At 36.0% G+C, this 22,231-nt stretch overlaps 1 protein-coding gene across 1 annotated transcript; it reads left to right on the forward strand.

Annotated features, from left to right (window-relative positions):
• The first annotated feature begins 543 nt into the window (after positions 1-543).
• LOC107739938 (protein FAN-like) lies at positions 544-21,589 on the forward strand. Its single transcript, XM_016552188.1, has 27 exons — positions 544-580; positions 1,029-1,178; positions 2,752-2,841; positions 3,687-3,765; positions 3,841-3,905; positions 4,032-4,068; positions 4,149-4,199; positions 4,370-4,441; positions 4,533-4,580; positions 4,676-4,728; positions 10,657-10,786; positions 10,889-10,960; positions 11,123-11,231; positions 12,479-12,655; positions 12,731-12,810; positions 12,923-13,013; positions 13,479-13,542; positions 13,614-13,665; positions 13,820-13,940; positions 14,875-15,006; positions 15,139-15,181; positions 15,320-15,480; positions 19,965-20,073; positions 20,179-20,237; positions 20,382-20,489; positions 20,924-20,966; positions 21,549-21,589. Exons 2-26 carry the CDS (start codon positions 1,141-1,143, stop codon positions 20,926-20,928), a joined length of 2,046 nt encoding a protein of 681 aa, XP_016407674.1. The 5' UTR covers positions 544-580; positions 1,029-1,140; the 3' UTR covers positions 20,929-20,966; positions 21,549-21,589.
• The last annotated feature ends 642 nt before the right edge of the window (positions 21,590-22,231 follow it).

Here is a 22,231-nt window from a genome sequence, read left to right on the forward strand (position 1 = left end):
TTATTTTGTGTTTTGTGTGCAGTCGTCCGCGAGGGGCTGCCGCTTTACTTTCATTTTGTGTTTGTTTATTATTAAAGTCTTCTTCCCGTGACTACGAACTTTGTTACAGTCATCAATCACATTGCTATTTCTACTTTTGCTGTGACTGAAATCGAATACTTTCCTATTATATAATATGCTAAAAACAGTATGCCAAAAGTGTAGTATGTCCCATGAGTCCACGGGAGATAATTTATAAATGGCAGTGCAGTGACGCAACTGACGCAGGTAGGTCAGGTGACAGTAACAGCATGGCGCATGTTGTACGTCAGAATTTCATTCATACTACCCGATGGACACCTGTGTTTATACTCTAAAGAACAGGAATCTCCAACCCTGCTCCTGGAGAGCTACCGTCCTGCAGACTTCAGTTCCAACCCTGCTCCAACACACCCATCTCTAATTATCAAATAGCCCTGATCACCTTGATTAGCTGGTTCAGGTGTGTTTGATTGGGGTTGGAGTTGAAATCTGCTGGACAGCACAGCAGCTCTCCAGGAGCACGGTTTGGAGACCCATGATACTTTTTAAAGCTTATGAAGTAGGTTCAAATTCAAATGTAGTAGCCTACTGCAATTTCGTTTGCCTTAATTTTTCTACAGTGGAAGGAAAAAGAGAAAAAGAAATATATATTTTTATCTATAGCTATGCATTTTATGATCAGAAGAAGCCGTGGTTTACAAGAATTTTAGAACCGCTAAGGGGCCTTTAAAAAACAAAACAAAGCTGTTTTGAAATCACAGTAAATAACATCACAGGGATTATTGCTTTCATAAAAAGGTTACTACATTTACTTGGCAAGGTTTTTTTTTTCTTTTTCTTTTGTTTCATAAAATAAACACAACAGTGAGGTCACGTGGCTCAGCCAATCATAATCAAGGACCGGGATTAGTTTTTATAAGTAGAATTTTACATTTGGTCCCGTCAACAGAATATGAATGTACAAACACAAATTCAAAAAAACGTAAATGGTTATTTCTCCACTGCAGCATGACAGAGACATGAGCGCCAGAATGTGTCCACGCGTGAGAATCGATCAGCTGGTTCTTCCTTTTCAGAGGACTTCCGTGTTTACATCTCTGCAGCAGGCACTGATCCATCATGGCTTTCATTACGAAGAAGGATCGCAGCAAAGAACGGTATTGTGCTTTCACATTTTAACTGACACATTGTTTAGCCCGGCATTCTACACGGATCCGTCCCGTAGGACTCTGACTTCAAGCCTGTTTGGACACTTTAGCTCGCTGGATCATCCTCATAGGCCAGTAAACACATCAAACACCAGTGTTGTTACGTGTAGCATTTATGTTGCATATTTAAGCTTTTCTTGTGAATACTTTTATTTTTACCTTAATTAACATTTTCCTAGCATCGGGTGATTTGTATATGGAGAGAATATAATTCCCAGTCTCTTTGTTTGTCTTATGCGTGTGAACATTCCCCTTGTAGCATTAATGTTAAGACTCTCAATCGCATTGTAATCGCAATACGTTTTTGTTTTGACCTAATTTAGAAATGAACTCATTTTTTTTTGCCGTTTTAAAATAAATATGATTGCACTAACATATATGAGGGCTGTTGATGTCACATGACCAGCTCTGTCATACAGTTGACTTTATTAACATTTATTAATTTGTTTAACGTTACAATATATAGCTCCTTCAGGCAGTGCCCAGGCCACTTTACTTTAAGTCACTGTGAAATCAAAATGGACAATTCTTATTTATTTATTTATAGGATGTTGCAGTGTTTATTATAAATTATTTATCTCTCACATCATTTTTTTTTAAAGTGTCCTCGTAATCTTTAGATAAAAAAACATTAACTTCCTTGCTCTTTTGCAACATATCTTTTCTGATTATTGTCCTTGGTGTGAACAGACCTTTACTGAGTGTACACTGAAGCTCACTGAATTTTTCTTTATAATTTGAAACCAGAGGGATACTTTACCCAAAAATGAAAATTCTATCATCATTTAGAAAAACAGTTAGCCAGAAGTGATGGTTTGTAGTTTAAAATATTAATATTTTTCTCACACACCTGTTGTTTCACTTTATCCTCTGGCTTTGTATGGGTTACCAATACCATCATGATCATTTTGTTTGGTATATGAAGCATTTATAAACATTTGGGCAACAATTCTCTTGCATTTTGTGGACTCACAGAAATGGAAAGATTTTTTTCTAAAACTATTTGTTTGTGTTCCACTGAAGAAAGTGCTTTTCATACATCTGGGATGGGATGAGGTTAATGGATGGACTATCCCTTTAAAAGAGCCTAATGAGAGTTTTCTTATAGGATTCCAACACAAAACAAAAATGAGATCTTAAAACACATTTGCCAGTAAGACGGGATACAATTCCAGCGGCATCATAAAATACCTGCAAAACACCAAAAGATCATTTAAAGTAAACTTTTCACATTTTTAAAACTCCTTACACATTGTGTAATGAACTCAGTACACATTGTAAAACAAGAAGTAGGGGTTTTAATAAAGATTAGATTACATCTTATTTGATCCCATTAGGGACTTTCAGGAACTTTTACACATTCCTTTAGAAATGTATCACTGTGGACAAACTGTGCATTGTACTGTGTAATTAATATTAAATTCATTTGTAAAGTTCTCAATATTTTGTGTTCCGTTATTTCCTGTCCTGCTGCAACCCGCTACCGTTTAAACATTTGCCATTTGTTCATGTTTATGTGCAGATTTTCGCTGCTGTTGCTGGATCTGGAGGAACATTATTTTGAACAGCACACTGCATATAATCTGACCAGCAGAGGTCCGGTGGCAAACAGGTGAGCTTACTAACTGAATAACTGATCTTGAATAATTTATTAGGGAAATGCAAGAGGTTTTCAGAATATGACACCGAATTGCTTGGCTATATGTTTGTCTAGTGATGGGGAGTCGACTCCAAAAAAAGTTGATTCCTTGACTCTGAATAGCTCTTGTGTCAGGGTCAACTGTAAAACAGGAATCGACTCTTGTTGACCCTCTTGATGTGTCTGAAATCGTTTACTTGTTCACTCATTTATGATCTCTGTACAGTGCATGGCAGTTACATGCACTATATCAGCAAGGAGTGAATTAAATGAGGCAAGGTATTTGGACACATCGCACATCAGAGAGCTGGAGTTGTTGCAAAAATAACTTTGTTGATATGTTTACCTACACTCGTTTGTACACTCCATAGTGTCACAGGTGTGCATCTGCCAAAACAGTGACAACATACTAGAGACTGAGCGTGATTCACTAGCATCATGTTTATTTTTGAAACGATAAGATATTGTGTGTATAGCAGGATGTGTTTTTATGGATGATTCCTTGAATCCTTGTCTGTGAAGGCATATTTCCTAATTCATTGATTTTTTTTTTCTCAGTTCACACATTAGTTAGTTTATAAGAATAGTTCAACCAAAAATGGAACTTCTGTCATCATTTACTCACCCTCATTTTGTCAGATTTTTCTCTCCATGGAAAACAAGAGTGAAAATGACAGTAAGCATCATAGTATGTAGTATGATGGTAGTATAATATGACTTTTATGCTACGTTCTAGTCCCCTCGTCTGTATGATTCAGAATTTGCCACTGAACAAATATAACATTTGATGTCTCTGTAATATCTCTTTTTATACACAGACAAACTAGTGGCTCGCTAAAAATCTGTTCCAAATCAGTCATTTTCGAACCTGATGATGCTGTTAAGCCTATTTTAAAGGTATTATTTTCATATTATCACCAGACTTAGTTGCTGTTTTTCTTGTTCTACAATAAGAAAATGTGTTTCATGCAGATTCCTCTGAAAGGCTGCAAAGGAATAGCAACAGTGGAGAAAACGGTCCACAACCCATTTATAGAGTAATACTAATGATTAATGTTCACATAAATCATTTGTTTTGTTTGATGTGTTTGAGTTTAGTGTAATTTTGCATGGAGATATTTATAATTATTTTCTTTCTCAATTCCTTTTTTATGTGTGTGCAGAAGTAAACCTGCCTGTATTCTTATAGAAACCAAGCAGGTGAGTGTGCCTCGCACACAGTTCCTCTTAATTCTTTAATAGCTGTAGTTTCAAGTTTTATAAAAAAAATTGTTTCTCAGATTTATCTAATTAAAGAAGAAAGTGTGGTTGCTCCATATAAATATGAAAGGGTGAGTTCATTTTTTTTCTGTCTCTGTCCAAGATAGATGTGAAGTGGGTGTGGAACAAATAATTAGTGTTGATATTTTCATCTGTTGTTTATTCCCTCTTAGAGTTTTGGCAAATTTCAAGACATAATATTTATTAATTTTTTATGTATTCATTAATTGATGCATGTTAGGGAGAGATAAAGGTCACATTCCAATTGGAGGCACCCGGAAAAACAGAGGATGTTGTTCAGATGTTATTACAGGTTTGGCTCCCTCCCTCCTTTTCTTTGAGATTTCTGAATTTGCATTGTGACTTTCATCTCGTTTGTTTAAATAATTTGGCAACTTTTATAGTTACACAGAGCATCTTGTCTGGATAAGCAGGGTGACCAGGCAGCAATGGTTAGTAAAATGAAACAAATTTCCATTAATAATCATTTGCTTCCCTTTTTGAAGATTTATTTGTGATCTTTGTTTGATCTGTTTTTCTGCTGAAGGTTGCAGCTATATTGCAGTCCAGGTTAGCAAGAACATGTTTTGATAAGAACAGGTAAGAACCAACAAGTATCATATTCATGTTGATGAATGATGATCTCAGTTTCACACCGCATACAATAGTACATAAGCAGTACATACACTACTGTTCAAAAGTTTGTGATCAGTAATAGGTTTTTTTTTTTTTTTTTTTTTTTTTTTTTTTAAAGAAAAAATTCATGTTTTTATTCACAAGTATGCATTAAATTGATCAAAAAGTGAAAGTAAAGACATATAATGTCACAAAATACTTACGTTTCAAATAGGGATTTAACAATTAACCGCGAGCCGGTCGAAAATTGATTCAAATAATGTGACGATTCAAATCGGTTGAGATGCCAAACAAATCGTGATGCAATTGGAGTAGGAGTTTATATGAATGTATCTCTGAGGGGAACTGACTGTCTTTAGAAAAGTATGTGGTATTTTCTTTTTGGTCTTTCAAAATATTTCTTCTTTGGTCTCTATGCAGTATGCATATTAAAGTAGTGTTCATAGGCGCAGCTCTGCTTTGTTTACAGCAGTAACCCAGGAAACACTGTATCATTGCTGTTCATAAGCGACACCTGCTGTCAGAGTGAATATGCGTCTCATTCAGCTCGTCTGCTGTTTCGTTCAGATATGTTTTATGTATTGTAGTTTCACAAAACTAAAGTCAGACCATTCTGTTTTTGCTTCAAATTTCGAAATTATAGTCTAATTTAGATTAAAAACTACTCATGCTGCATGTATGCTGCATCTTCGTTGGATCATGATTAAAATCCAGTGGTTGCCTCTAATTTTAAATGGAAAGAGCACACAAAGCCTTAGTTTGTTCACTCTTGTGAAAGCGAACTACTTTGTTTGGCCTTCCAAAAGAGGACGATATCTGCTTCCTCATGCCTAGAGCTGATCCGTGCTGGCCGCTGAGGAAATACAAACTTCGCGCTGTGGGTCACCGGATCGGCTTTCACCGTGGACGAAGCGGAGTCCAGCCCGGGGTCGTCACATGTACAATAGTGTACAGTATGTGGAAAATAATGTGTTTTTTTAACCATAAACACATTTCATTGCACCAAATACATAAAATAATGTTCTTTTTAGCAGCATCATTATGACCCCTTTAAAATGTAAATTTAGTTTTGTTATATTTCAAATTTCACAAAGAAACGTGCAGCAATAGCCTAATAAAACGACACCTTTTCATTTAGGGTGCTTTCATACCTGTAGATCGATTGCTTTGTTCCGAAACAGGGATTAAAATGATTACAATGAATGTTGCTTTTTATTCTTGGTGCGGTACGCTTTCACACAGCAATGTTTCTAAACGGACCAAATTTGTTAATACAAGTCATGCGCGAGTAAACTGTTCTCTCATTGGTCAAAGTTTCACGGTTTATTTTCCGGGACTCCACTTAGCTGTCACAGCTGTCATGTCAGGTTGGAACGACAACAGCTTCGCGGGCTTATTGTTTTTTTGTTTGTTTTGTAGATGTCGTTATATTAATTTATCACTTTGAGCAGGAGTCCAGGATTCATCGGGAAAACATTTTTAAAATTCACATACTAGGAAGAAGAGCAATAAGACGGCATTATAAAATGAAAAAGTGCGCTTTGATTTTGAATGGCGAAGATGTCCCACAGACATTCACAGGTTCATCTTGAAGCATGGGCGTCGGAACCATTGAATGAGGGTGGGACAGACCCACCCACTTTTGAAGACCAATGATATTGGACCCACCCACTTTTACCATCTCTAATTCAGCGAATATGTGTACTTTTCAGAGCGCCATCAGTCAAATCCAGTCCAGGATTCATCGGGAAAACATTTTTAAAATTCACATACTAGGAAGAAGAGCAATAAGACGGCATTATAAAATGAAAAAGTGCGCTTTGATTTTGAATGGCGAGGATGTCCCACAGACATTCACAGGTTCATCTTGAAGCATGGGCGTCGGAACCATTGAATGAGGGTGGGACAGACCCACCCACTTTTGAAGACCAATGATATTGGACCCACCCACTTTTACCATCTCTAATTCAGCGAATATGTGTACTTTTCAGAGCGCCATCAGTCAAATCCATTCCACATGATGAATGCCCTAATAAATTAAACTCCATTTAGCTACAGCCGTGAATTCCACGCTGCTGCTTCCTCAAATCCATTCCATTCGGCTCATTCAGAGTCCATATAAATTAAACTCCATTCTGTGTTTTCACTACTCACGCCTGCTGCACTCCCGCCACACAGCAAAGTAAACAAAGCATCAACATCTGCTGCTCAGATACACCTAACCCTACCTGATACTTTATTTCAACTTTTCGATTATTTCCTTGATTTTTATTTTTATTGAAAACAAAAGCCTTTCCGATGTGATATGAGATGTCCTGCTGCACTCCCGCCACACAGCAAAGTAAACAAAGCATCAGCATCTGCTGCTCAGATACACCTAACCCTACCTGATACTTTATTTCAACTTTTCGATTTTATTTTTATTGAAAAAAAAAGGCCTTTCTGATGTGATATGAGATGTTAAAAGGGAGAAGAACGATTTCGGCAAAAAGGCGGACGCGAACTCGGGTCGCTTGCATCAAAAACACTACGCAACCCGCGTTACCACTTACACCACTGGAAATGTTGCTGAACAGCTGTCTTTTGTAATGTTGTCACGTTAGTGAGCGGAGGTGAAGTAAATAGTCTGCCAATCAGGCGGCCTATTTGCACTTTGTGTAAATAGACACTGTTAATTAAAAGGCACCACACTACAGAAAATGGCATATACTCCAGTAATTTATTTCTGGGGGAGGACCCATCCACATTTATTTTGCTTCCGACGCCCATGTTTTGAAGTATTAGCAAAACAACAAAGCTAATGCTTTTCACGGAATTTACGTAATTACCCATTATACATTGTGATATTGCCTGGTTCGTTGGTCCGTTAGATCGGATTGTACGGTGGCCGAGAAGTGCAAAGCAAATCACAATTCTGAAAACAAAATAGCAAATTACAAACGCAAATGCAAGTCTAAAAAACATAATAACAATTCAGAAAACACAACAACAATTCAGAAAACATTATAACAAGTCAGAAAACACAACGACAAATCAGACAAACCGGAAGAGGTAGGTATAGTTTGAGACAGCGCCATTGGTTTGGGATTACTCACCGCTGACTGGACGAGACATCTGTCAATCAACGTATACAGGGAAGAACCAGCCGAAGAACAGCAGAGTCCTGGTAGAAAGTTCGGAGATGGTATTAAAGTAGCTCAGTTTAAATGTATTGTATGAATTGCCCTTACTATGGAATAAAAAATACGGGGTGTCTATTTACATTGTTAAAAGTGGCTGTAAATGATCAGCTCCAGTGGCGCAGATGGATAAGCGCTTGTCGTTGGCTTTTTGAACTTTTTGGTTCGATCCCGTCTTTTGCCGAACTTTTTCTTCCTCCCTTTTCAAATCTAAAAAAATCTCAATTAAAAAATTGAGGTGATATTTCATTACGAGGTGATATTTGACTCCTTAGAGTGATTTACAGGGAATTTAGTTTTTACCTTTGTAATGGCATTTTTCATCTTTTGTCAAATTCAAAAAAATATATTTAGAAGCTTTAGCATTTCTAATTAAAACAACAGAATAAAAACAAGTAGAATAAGAAGTAGAATAAGAATAAGTTACCAATCAAATGAAATCAGTATTTAAGAAATAAATTTGTGCTACAGAGTTGGCACAGAAGAACACACAAGTGGCTTGTAGGTGTATTTTCAGACATTTAATGAGGCTCAGAGGTCGCATGAGTGCAATTAAATTCATGTTGAGGTTAATGTTTTAAATATAAAATTTTAAATATAGAAATATTAAATGATTTAAATAACAGAAAAGATACTTTAAAAATTAAACTAAAACTGGCAGCAGGCAAGTCACTGATTTTATCACAATCATTCATTCAATTGATTCCTTCGAATGGCTGAAGTACGTGAAAGTACGTGACTGTGTTTATGAATGGGTAATTGAATCATTGGCTCACTAGATTCATTTAAAAACGCAGTTCATTCATAAACGAAACACCGCCGTGTTTGAGTGGAGATGCGCAGCGGCTCAGCTGTTACTTACTTTGTTTCTATTTTCGTTGACGAAATAGAGCAAAATAAGGCAATTGTGTTGTTGTCAGACAATATAAGTCACTTAATATTAACTTCTTGTTTAATGAACTGTTGTATTACATCAGTATCACATTTGCAAACTCCCTTAATGATCATTCAAATCTGTCACTCGTCTTAGTTCATCGCGATCTCACAAAACTCCATTATAATCGACGAAGCTCCCTACACTGCACAATGAATATCTTATTTACACCCTGTCAACACTTTCTTTGTTATAATGAGAGGATAGGTCTGTGATACATTACTCAACGCTGCAGAAACACGTAAGTACGTTAGAACCTTTGAAGCTCCCTCAGCGCAAACACAAATATGCTGAGCGGGTCAGTCGTGCTCCTAAATATTATTTCATAGTCGCATGCAGTAGTTTTCAGTCGCAAATGCGACGGAAATGGTCGGACTGTAGAGCCCTGCTAAGGGGGGAAACGCGCCAGGTTCCGAAACAACGGGCCAGGTGTGAAAGCACCCTCAGGCTACTGTATAATGTCTTCAATCTCATTTTGTGAAAAAAATCGTGAGAAAATCAAATAGTGAAATCAAATCGAGAGTTTAGTGAATCGTTACATCCCTAGTTTCAAATAAATGCTGTTTTTTGAACTTTCTATTCAAAGTATTCTGGTTTCCATAAAATTAAGTGGTACAACAGTTTTCAACATTGATAATAATAATATTTCTTAAGTGCCAAATCAGCTTATTAGAATGATTTCTGAAGGAGCATGTGACATTAAAGTCTGAAGTAATGGCTGCTGAAAATTCATCCTTGCCATCACAGGAATAAATAAAATTTTTATATATAAAAAAACAGAAAACATTTGGGTAACACTTTCTATGAAGCCCGTATTTATAATACATTATAAGGGTATTCTTAAGGCATTATAATGAATGCATAATGCATTATAAAAAAACTTATAATATGTTATATCAACTCATGAATAATCATAACAACAGTTATAATACATCATAATACTTATGTATTTGTGGTTTAAGTTTAAGAGTATGATTATTTATAACACACAACACCATATTAAATCTACTTAATTTACAGAATAATGGATTGTATCATATCTTGACATTGTTTATTTAAGATCTGCACAGTATCTTACTACAGTTTGTGAGTGGTTAGATGTTGAGTGTTTCCTGTGGAGCTAATGTTAATTAATTGATGTGAGCTTTATACTCCAACTGAAAAAAATGCAATGTTTTATATGATTACATTTTATTTTGATGGTCCCCTTAATCAATCGACTATAAGCAACTTTGCAACTACATGCCAACTAACTCTCATTAGAGTATTAGCATGCTCAAGAATGGTAGAATCTAGTATGGTAGAATAAGTTGACGTACTTGCAAAGACACTTATAGTCAGTTTATCTGTTGGTTGACCATCAAAATAAAGTGTTGGATGCAACGTGTTCATTGTGTTATAAATCATCATACTCTTAAAAGCTATAACCACAAATAAGTAAATATTATAATATATTAAAACTGATACAACATATTATAACGTTTTTTTATAATTCATTATGCATTCATTATAATGCCTTAAGAATACCCTTATAATGTATTATAAATACGGGCTTCATAGAAAGTATTACCAACATTTAAATTGTAGTAATATCATATTTTTTTTAACCAAAATAAATGCAGCCTTCGTGAGCATATAAGACTTCTTTCAAAAAAAAAATAAAATTGAACAATAGTATATTATTAGGTTACAGTGTTCAGATAACAGACCCCAAACTTCTGTATTTCTAAATTGTGGTCTAGTAGAAAGATGGATTAATTATAATGTTTGTGTGTGCAGTTTTCAGCATGTAACAGAAATCCCTCACATGGAGTGTGTGGCAGAAATGGTTTCTCCTTTGGTGACAAATGCTGGTCACGTTTGCATCACTGATTGCAATCTTTACTTCCAGCCCATGAACAGCTATCCTGTGAGTTTTTGTGCGAGCCATGCTTTCTTTGGCATATATAATTTTATCAAATATGCAGTTCCTTCACTGGGGTTCTTATGTGTGTTTCTGTATTTCTAAAAGGATTCAGTGGTGCAGATTGGGTTACATAGTGTAAGACGCATCTACAAACGGAGACATGGGCTGAGGCCTTTGGTGAGTGTTTATGTGATGGTTTTTCACTTTAATTGTTCTCTAGTTTTGTGTCTGTTATGGTATTTACACACAAAATAAGGAAATAATTTGCAGAGACGTATTCATATGTGGATTTATGTGTACTTACTGTGTGTGTGTGTGTGTGTTTGTGTGTGTGTTAAGGGCCTTGAGGTGTTTTGCACAGAGAATGATTTGTGCTCTGATATCTACCTAAAGTTCTACAGTACTAAAGAAAGAGATGAGCTTTACTACTACATTGCAACTTTCCTTGGTAGGCTTTTTTGTATGTTAATCATGGGTTCATTGGGAAGTTGTCACATGGGCTGTATTTCTGTAAATATAGGGGTGTTTAGCAGTAGTATTATGTTGTGTATATATAAAAATGCAAGATTATCATATTTCTGAAACAGTTGTTGGTTAAACAGTAGTGAACATAAAACCACATTTTAATAAAAAATGGATTGTAATTATATTAAAATAGTGATTTGATATTTTTTGTCAACTGTTCCATTTTTGCTGTTTCGTGAATTGTATGTTTTGTTTTGCATCTTAAATTTTGCTGAAAAGCTATTAAATAGCATGTAACACGTTTTAAATGCATTATATTTATATTCCAATGTAGTGATAACTGGCTGTTTTACTTATATTACATTCCAAAAAGCTGAGCAATAACATAAATTATTTAGTAGTGTTTTTTTTTAATAGCCAAATAAACCTAAATAACCTAACTAAAATATTTGGAGTAAAAAGTGTGACAGCCAGCCCTGTCTGTATTATCTATATATAAAGGTCACATATAAAGGATAACAGTATTATCCTGTATATATAAAGGTTTAACTTCAGGTGAAGAAAAGCTGTCTCCTGCTGGAAAATCAGCTGAAGCCTCTACCTATGGTACTGTAGCTGGTCTTAGTTTTACTCTGGTCCAGCGCTGGCCATTTATGCTCATTAGCTGGTCCAAACTACAAAGCTAACAGTAGCTGTTTGTTTTGTGTTTCTTTATACACCATCATTTGAGCATTGGGTAGTAAAACACCTTTATGGTTGAAACACTGAGATGTATTTTGTACTGTAATTGTAGTTTGGTTGCATAAGCCTGTCACCTCAGACCAACCATTAGTGATTTTTCTTCTCCAATAGTGCACAAAATGTTGACAAACTAAAGAGTACCGTGAACATTCATTGACTTTATTTGACACAACCCCAACTCAGAAGGTTGGAACTTGGGAGTCAAAGAAAATCCCCCCTTAATTATTGTTGTGGAATTCCTGTTATTTAACTTGTAAGTATGACTTGAACAGAGCATGAAGTTGGTCTCCAGGAGCAGAAGTGGGACCTGTTCTCACAGACTGACTTTAAAAAAACGTGTAAAACCAGCTACCAACAACCATGTTCCAAAAAGCAAAGCCATGTTCTTGGTTTTCCAGCAGGGTCCAGAACAAACTGAATTTGTAAGTATGTACATTCCAGTAAGAACACATTGTATTTACTGAAGATCCGTGTGTATGTTTGATGTAGAAAACCATATAGTGGAGTGCACAGCAGAGAGCTACATGCTGCAGTGGCAGAGAGGTCACATCTCCAACTATCAGTACCTACTTCATCTAAACAATTTAGCAGACCGCAGTGTGAATGACCTTTCCCAGTATCCAGTGTTCCCCTGGGTCATCAGTGACTACAGCAGCACAGAGCTGGGTCAGTCTCTCTCTAACAGACACAATCCTGAGAACACACATCACACACTTATACTGAAAAATATTTTTTTTTCAGACTTGCTGAACCCTGCTTCATTTCGAGATCTCAGTAAACCAATTGGAGCTTTGAACACAGAAAGACTTGAGAGATTACTGGTAAAAAATCTAGTAATCACAGACAGCCTTTTTTATATTCAGATGTTACTTATCATATAAAAATGGTGTGTATGATTTGTTTTTGTCGTGTGTGTGTGTGTGTGTGCTACAGGAACGCTACAGAGACATGCCTGAGCCTCGTTTTATGTATGGCAGTCATTATTCATCACCTGGATATGTGCTTTTCTACCTTGTCAGAGTTGGTAAGAATCTATTTTTCTGTCTCTCTTTCTCTGCCATTGCTTAAGTGCTTTTTTAATGCATCTTTCACAGTAACCCTTATCATTATCATTTTTTTTTCATTGTCTTTTTGACTAATTCGAAAATCTGATTAATTAATTAAAAATTGTTTCAGCTTTATGCTTCTGTAGCACTATTCAGACAGAAGTAGTTTCCAAAATAAAGTTTGAGTTTCATTTATTAATGGATGACCTCTGAATACCGATTTGGACAGGTAATGAAAGGATGGTTTTCCTCACATGTGACTTGCATAAACTTTGAACACTGAAATGTTGCCTTGTAAATGCAAAATGAAGGAGAAAACACAACATTATAATGATTTATGTCCCTGTTTCAGAACAAGCATGCAATCTGTAGGTTAGAAAATGCCCTTAGTGATAGCTTTGGACTCTGCAGCATTTGATGACATATCGTTTGCCTTCCTGAAGCTCCAGAGCACATGCTTTGCCTACAGAATGGACGATTTGATCATGCAGACAGAATGTTCAACAGGTATTTGATGCACACAAACACGCATATACTGAAAAATATTTGTTTACATTAATGTGCATTTGTGTATACAGTGTTGGTGAGACGTGGAAGAATTGTTTAGAGGGAGGCACGGATTTCAAAGAGGTAAGTTTTACAAATGCAGTGTCCTGCCTTATTGCAATACCGGGTTTAAAAAAAAATTATAATTCAGTGCGCTGAAATTGACTATTTTGTGAACCGGTCCAAATGTAGGTCATGCAATAAAGTACTTGGTGTGTTTTTATCTGTGTATTTACAGCTGATTCCTGAGTTCTATGGAAGTGATAGTAGCTTTCTGAAGAATCTGCTTGGTTTGAATTTGGGCAGAAGGCAGGGAGGAGGCAGAGTTGAAAAAGTTGAACTTCCTCCTTGGGCATCAGGTGCACATTCTTTCTTATGTCCTTCTCACTTTTGTTCTCTCTAACCTTTAAAAACATGAGAAAAGGGCATTTCAATTTAAATTTCATTAAAAAAAGTTATTTCACGTCCTCATTTTGTGCCTTAAACAACAGTGGAAGTTGTGAAATGGTTGGTTCAGCTTGTGTATTGGTCTGTTTCAAAATTGTCAAGTCTGATTTATTTCTACAAATCAGTTGAAAAAACGTTGCAATGAATTGGTTAAAAGATAATTGAATAAAATTCACACAAAGATGAGCATGATTTTCATTTAATTGTATGAAAAACAGTGTGGAAAAAAATGATGCCCTGCATTATGGCAGTTTGCGTCAACTTGCTGCATCCTCTACCTCAGTGGTTCCCAATCCGGGTCCTGGAGAACCCCCAACACTGCACATTTTAGTCTTCCTAATCAAACACGCATGATTCAACTCAACAGCTCATTAGTAAAGACTCCAGTTACATAGCTGATGAATGAAATTCAGGTGGCATGTGCAAATAAACGCCACTATTCAATTCAAGTTTATTTGTACAGCGCTTTTCACGATATAAATCATTGCAAAGCAACTTTACAGCAAATTAAGTTTCTACAATATTTAGTGGTAGCGTATCAGTGGTGACTGTCAGTCAATGTACATATGGCAGAAATGTATGGAAAAATCAATTAAAGACGTAATCAAACAGACGATGAACACTATTAACAGCAATTATTATATGACGCAACGAAACTTATAGCAAACTGATACGGAACTTAATAGGTAGCCAGTGCAGAGACTGTAAAATTATCTATCCGACCAGTTCTGCTTCAGAGATCTATGTATGAGATCACGTCTTATCCTGGCTTTCACCATAATTTCTTTGTAACACTTTACAATATGTTGTTTTGTTCACATTTCTCTGTTTTGTGTACATATGCAGATCCAGATGACTTCTTGGAGAAAATGCGTTTAGCATTGGAGAGTCAGTATGTGTCTGAACACCTGCATGAGTGGATTGATCTGGTTTTTGGCTACAAACAGAGAGGAAGTGAAGCTGTGGCAGCCCATAATGGTAAAATAGACAAACGCAGATTGGCATCAGTCAAATATTCAATTATAAAACTGTGTTCAAAGTATGAAGGATTAGTATGTTATTTATATTATTTTATTATGAGTAAATACAATGATGTCTACTATATTATAGTTTTCCATCCAGTAACATATGAGGGAGGAGTTGACTGCGATAGGTAAACTTCATTAAATTAAAATATCTCTCTAGTTAAATAGCTCATACTTGACTGCCTGAATATCTTTTTGATCCAATTTTTATGTGTTTTATATTTGTCAGTGTACATTTGTCAGTGTGTATGTCTGTGTTTCTGCAGTATTGAGGACCCAGATCAGAAAATAGCCATGCTAACTCAGATATTGGAGTTTGGACAAACGCCACGGCAACTCTTTGTCACTCCTCATCCTCAGAGGATCACTCCACGCATCCACAACCTGTCAGCAACCCCCAGCCTCAGCAGCAGTGAGCTCTCACCAGGTACAACAGTAACACACAAGTACTGTGTTAATTGTGTTTGCTTCAGTTCAATTTTCACATTAAAGTATTGCACTAGGGGTGTGCCTGAAGCCGAATACCTTATTCGGAAAGGCACGGATTATGGCTTCAAAACAAATAACGGATAACGAATAATTCTGCTGAATAATATTCGACTGAGGCTGGCACTGTCACTCCCGGTGTTTGCTTGATAACAGGTGAGCCAGGGGATCAGCGCAATATTATACATAAAAGCTCTAAAGTCACTACGCAATAATGAATGTGTGAAGTGAATGAATGTAAACTTTATGAATGAAATGAGCACAAATCAAACAACCATATTGCTGTTGCCTCTTTGTGTATCTCTTGGAACTCAGAGCTTGGCAAGAGCAATATGAACCAAAATACTACATCATACACATTCTACTGTGATTCCACAATGATTTAAACCTTGTGCAGTTGTGCTTCGGGTGACGCAAGTTCGAGTCCCAGCTTGGGGACCTTTCGTGATCCGATAAATAAATCGTACATCTCGAAGCACTGCCTATACAAGTGTATCGGCTCCGACTTTAAATCAAATAAATGTTATAATCCATAAGAAAATTATTTGAGTTAAACATGACACATTTGTTCAGGGATAACTATGAAAAAGGCTGTAAAACCATAGACATAACGGTTCTCAAGTAACTGTACGAACTTCCGGTTCAAGCCCCGCCTACTTCTGTTTTTATCCGAATACAGATACAAATAATTTTGTGATTGTTACAGATACAAATACAAATACTGGCTCCGCTGCACACCCCTAGTATGTACAGTGTGCACAGTTAGCATGCTCCATTGCAATGGTTTTCAACTGATATGGCCTTGAGGCCCACATTTTCCCATGGTTATTAAGTTACGACTCAAATTAAAAACCAAGCAAATTTATTTCTCAAACAATTAACACAAACATACATAATTCTCTCTCTCTCTCTCTCTCACACACACACGCACACACAATATTATCATTAACTAATAAGACTTAAACAAATACAAATAGCTTTTTTGCCCATGTCATTTTCTCACGCTACGTAAAATTTAAACACGTTAGACATTGTTTGTAGAAAACATGCTGAATTTCTTTGCAGAAACAAGGCTGTTTTGTTGCGAATGCAAGTCAAGCAGAAAATAATATACTGCTGGTCTACACACCTCTTTGAGTTTTGAGACTGACAAAGACGGCAGCATAGAATTCCAGTTTCCTATGTTTCTGCCTCTGCATAAGACGTAATGTAATCCAGCGCAGTGGTGGAGGTAACCAATTACAACTACTCACGTTACTGTAATTAAGTCGTTTTTTCGGGTACTTCTACTTTTTTGAGTATATTTTTAAAGCTGTACTTTTACTTGTACTTAAGTACAAATGAAGCAAAATAATCTACTTAGTAACGAACTATGATTTAAAAGTAACGGAGTATGCCCACAATTTGAATTGATATTCAAACCTTTGACGGCACTTCAGTAGCCAATAAAGATATCCGACCGTAAACGGACCAATATAAGCCCTGATATCTGAACCGGGAAAAGCTGCCGCTTTTCCAAGCTGCGTCTCTCTCTCCTCTCCGACAGTGAGTTTGACACGCATCCGCCTCCTGTCAATTACAATCTAAATAAATAGGCCTAACATATATGGCTCTTACATCACTGCTTATAAAAATTCAGTGTTGTCATATTTCGGATACCTCAACTGAATTGAGTTTTAGAATTTGTTTGATCATTTTATTACTGAATGTGTACTTGTCTTTTTTTGCAAATTCAATTCAGTTTGAAATCAAATTTGAAATCAAGCTTCCTTGTGCTGTAAGCTTTTGCAAGTTACCCTATTTTAAAGACACAAATACACAGAATGACCAAATGTTTAAGATTGAGATTTTTGTAATGGTAATTGATCAATATTTATATGTATGTAAATAAAAGCCTATATTAAAATCTGTTCACCATATATACCGAATGTGTCTTTTTAGAAGACTTGGATTAAACCAATTTCAAAGCTTGAAATAATGATTGCCTTGAAAAAATGGATGTACAAAAAAAAATTTAAAATATAGATATTTTAATATGGCAGTAAACAGTATTTGTTAGTTTTGCCAGTGGTATTGAAAATGATTAGTCGTCATGAAATCAAAAATGACCCTACTTACTTTTTAGTGCACATTACTAGTCTTGTGGTGAACAATTGAACCGTGCAAGTCCATACACTGGGAAAAAATTGTCAGCCATCGTAATCTTTAATCAAAAACTGAAAATTCACTTCCGCTCTGGAATGGCGTTCTTGCTCTGATGACGTCAGTTTGACGGCCTTCCTTCAGATGCTTCAGACCCTCATTTGTATAACCAGTGTCATGAAAGCAGTGTTTCTTGTGTGTCTCAGAACTATGGCTGCCAAAACAGAGCGCACCTTCATTGCCATCAAACCGGACGGCGTCCAGAGAGGCCTCATGTGTCATGTCATGATTATGAAGGTGTCATGTCAGTCTTATGCACACCCCTTCAAGTAAAGTGTTACCGTTTTTTTTTTAATTTAAACCGCATAAACACATTTCATTACACCAAATACACAAAATAATGTTCTTTTTAGCAGCATCATATGACCCCTTTAATTTCTTTACAATGTAAGTTTGTGCTAGAAATGTTTTGGAATGGGATATTTGTCTGATTTGTGCATATAAATATCCTAGTCTGCCTAACTGCATGACTACATTGTACAGTCATTACAGGTCAAAGCCATCTGATGTTCCATTATCTAAATAAATAGGCCTAACATATATGGCTCTTAAATCACTCCAGCGTGACCGCAACATGTTGTCATGTTGTACGACAACATCTGTACTGGGCATACCAAAGCAACGTCATTGCCATAGAAACCAATGCAGATATTCAGTTAAACAAAAGAGTGCCACGGGACACACAAATTGGATCTGAACAGTTGCGATACACAGTGTGGACAGTCAATCACTTAAATCAGATTCCAATCGGATACACAAATAATCAGATTTGGACTGACAGTCTGAACAAGACCTAAACTATTCTTAAACTACTCGCTACAAACAAATTTCCAGCTGTTCATCAGGGAAATGGCTCGATGCTCATACACTGGGAAAAAATTGTCAGCCATCGTAATCTTTAATCAAAAACTGAAAATTCACTTCCGCTCTGGAATGGCGTTCTTGCTCTGATGACGTCAGTTTGACGGCTTCGGGAGAATCCTCTTTCTAAGTATGACGTAAGGACTGCTGTTTCCGGGTATCCGGTATCTCAGCAGCCATTAATGAGCATTATTTAATTAATATTACATATTTAAGCTAAGCATTTAAAAATTTGCTGTGCACACTACAGTCTCCGTGCTCACAGTGTCTCAGACACTAATATTTTAGCTGAATCACTGTAGATTTGGACTGACAGTCTGAACAAGACCTAAACTATTCTTAAACTACTCGCTACAAACAAATTTCCAGCTGTTCATCAGGGAAATGGCTCGATGCTTGCTTTCTCTTTTGTAATCAAACAACATTCTTTCCAGCCTAATGTGCCACTGGAAATGCACTTTATCCAACCGAAAGCTTCTGTTTCCCAGCATGCAAAGCTGGAATGGTCCCGTGGATCCAGATAGCTTAGGACATATGCTTTGACTGCATATAATGTAGATAGCCTCAATGGGAAAGAGCACATGTTGTTTTGCTATTGTACTGTACAATTATGCACTGATTTTGTTTATATAAGAGGTGTTGCGGTATTGACAATAGTCACAATATTAAAAAAATTAAATATCAATATTGCATTAATACTACACGTATGATAATGTCATATAATCCAAGATGCTGAACCAAAACATTTGAACAATTTAAAGTGTTACATAGGCCATTGAATCATCATTAGACATAGTGCTGACAACAATGGAACAACTTGGGAGAGAATTGTCAGGAGACTTAGCCTATATATTTGCACAAAGTAGCACAATAATACATGAGGATTGCCAAATCATTGTTTTAAGTAAACATAATACAAAAATTAAAAAAGAATGGACTCATAAGAAAAAAGCAGGAAAATGCCAAGCAAGTGTCCAATCATAGAAGTGGGAATTTATATTGAAGTCTTAAATTCCCTCTGCTGTCCCTTAGAACTCAAATTTGATCATCAAAATGACATATTTAAATGTTTTTTTTCACCTCATGAAAATTATTTTTTCATGCCTGAAAATGGCTTGAATACAACTATACACCCTGACTTCTGTTAGTATATGTGAATCCATGATTATGCAAATTAGAGATTGAAAATGTCATTTTCTTTGTAAATTGTGTCAATTTTTGATGTTAAATCCTACTACAAGTGCACCTCAGAAAACATTATAAAATAATGCAATTCATGACCCCTTTAAATTAGCAATAAACCAGATTGCCCACATTTTTCAGAAGGATGGCCTCACAGTATTTGATGGATGTTTTGTGTAGCGTCTCCTAGTATGGAGTCATTTGAGGACCTCACTGAGGAGAGTAAGAAAATGGCCTGGAGCAACATGAACAAACTTGCATTGCAGTCTTGCCACAAAATACACAAAGAGTGAGTATCTGTTGAGTACCTTATCTGTATAATTGCTTGTTTGAAAGCAAAGATTAGTATTGTGTTTTTAAATTTACTTTTGATCCTATTATTTTGGTTCCGCAGAGCAGTAACAGGCATTGCTGTGACCCTCGGTGGGGATTCCATCTTCTCAACTTCTCAAGGTTAGGAATTCATCAGTTATTTAGTCTCATTAGTCTATGACAGATTCCCATAAATTAGCTGAGATTGATTCCTCAGAACATAAATGATTAAATAATCACCTCTCACAGGAAGTATTAGTTAACATGTCCTTTATCCTCACGTAGACTCTACATTGAAGATGTTCTCAAAAGAAAATGGACTGCAAAGAAGCGTGTCCTTCTCGAACATGGTAACCATTCTAGAGATTGTAGTAAACACAGTGGCCCCAAAAGGTATTTGAACTTAAGCCGCACTTAAAAAAAATCTGTCTTCTAAGTATGACGTAAGGACTGCTGTTTCCGGGTATCCGGTATCTCAGCAGCCATTAATGAGCATTATTTAATTAATATTACATATTTAAGCTAAGCATTTAAAAATTTGCTGTGCACACTACAGTCTCCGTGCTCACAGTGTCTCAGACACTAATATTTTAGCTGAATCACTGTCAGGCCAACATGGTAACCATTCTAGAGATTGTAGTAAACACAGTGGCCCCAAAAGGTATTTGAACTTAAGCCGCACTTTAAAAAAATCTGTCTATTTAATTGCATTATACAACAAATTAAACAATTAGTTTTTAACTAATATAGTTAATGTTAACAAATGAAACCTTATTGTAAAGTGTTACCAAAGTGTTATATATCATTCTCTCTTTGTGAATGAATAGAGTGAATAGAATGAAGATTTTTGAGTGCAACCGGGACACACCAGTGAGTGGTGGGATTTTTTGATAATAAAAAAATTTTCCTCACACTATTCTTCTGGTACAATATTGTCTGGTCACTTGGTATCATCTCAGTGAGATTTTATGATGTTTTGCACATAAATAAGAGACATACAAAATGTCCAGAATGGTGGGTCCCCAGGACTGAATACCACTGCTCTAATTTGATTGGCCAAGCAGTAATCGAAGAATGCTACTATTTAGTTTAACTTCATTGGGACGTTTTGCTGTCTGTAACACGTTACTTGTCTGTTTTTTGTGGTGTTCCAGGCCAGAATATGTGAATGGTGTAGATTTGTGTGATTTTTGTCATATGTGGAGCTTTTGTTGTTGTTGATTTTGTTTTGTTTTTGTTTGTCTTTTTTTTCGTGAACCAAGGTGGTTTTATTCCCCAGTGAGTGGGAAGTGGAAAATTTATGTAAAAAAAAAAAACTTTTATAGAAGTGTAACATATTTTGTAATTTAAGTGTCCAAATATGTTTATTTAACCTGTATACCATGGCCAGGTTAGATAAAAGCTTATATTACCTCATTATAAAACTTTTTTTTTTCTCAAATGACCCTTAAGGCACTGTCCTCCTGTCTGATGCTGCCTGATGATAAGATCGTTGTGTGCTCCTCCTGGGACAACAATGTGTAAGCATTTATATAGTAACCACAATCATATCCCTATAAATCTTGTCATCAATTGAACACATTTCTTAATTTCTCTCATTTTTATCAGTCTTCCTCCCTTTTTTTCTGTTCACCTACTCTTTGATCCCTTTCTTGTTTCCTGTAGATATTTTTATTCAGTAGCATATGGAAGAAGACAAGACACTTTGATGGGTCATGATGATGCAGTTAGTCATATTTGCTGGAGGGATGACAAACTATACACAGCATCTTGGGATTCTACTGTGAAGGTATTCTTAATTAGTCCAGCCAAGTTTGCTTTCTTGCAAAACATTTATGGATGGATAAATCTGAACTTAGTTTTAACTCTACGAGCAAAGCTGAATGTACTGTATAGTTCCCAAGAACACCTTGTTTACGTGATGCTAAATGTTTAAAATAAAACTTTGTTTTTTTTTTGTAACTTTTTTTTTTTTTTTGGTGAACTAGAAAAAAAGAGAAAAAAAAAGAAAATTGGCTGATTTCACTAAGATCTTGATGTTCTTTGTGAATATTGAAGAACTTTTGTGACATCTTACAAAAAAATTATAGTGGCATATTCTAATTTACCTTCCATTTATATGGTTCTAATGATTA

The sequence above is a fragment of the Sinocyclocheilus rhinocerous genome, unplaced genomic scaffold, assembly GCF_001515625.1.
Source record: "Sinocyclocheilus rhinocerous isolate Xijiao unplaced genomic scaffold, SAMN03320098_v1.1 scaffold2720, whole genome shotgun sequence".
Taxonomy (NCBI): domain Eukaryota; kingdom Metazoa; phylum Chordata; class Actinopteri; order Cypriniformes; family Cyprinidae; genus Sinocyclocheilus; species Sinocyclocheilus rhinocerous.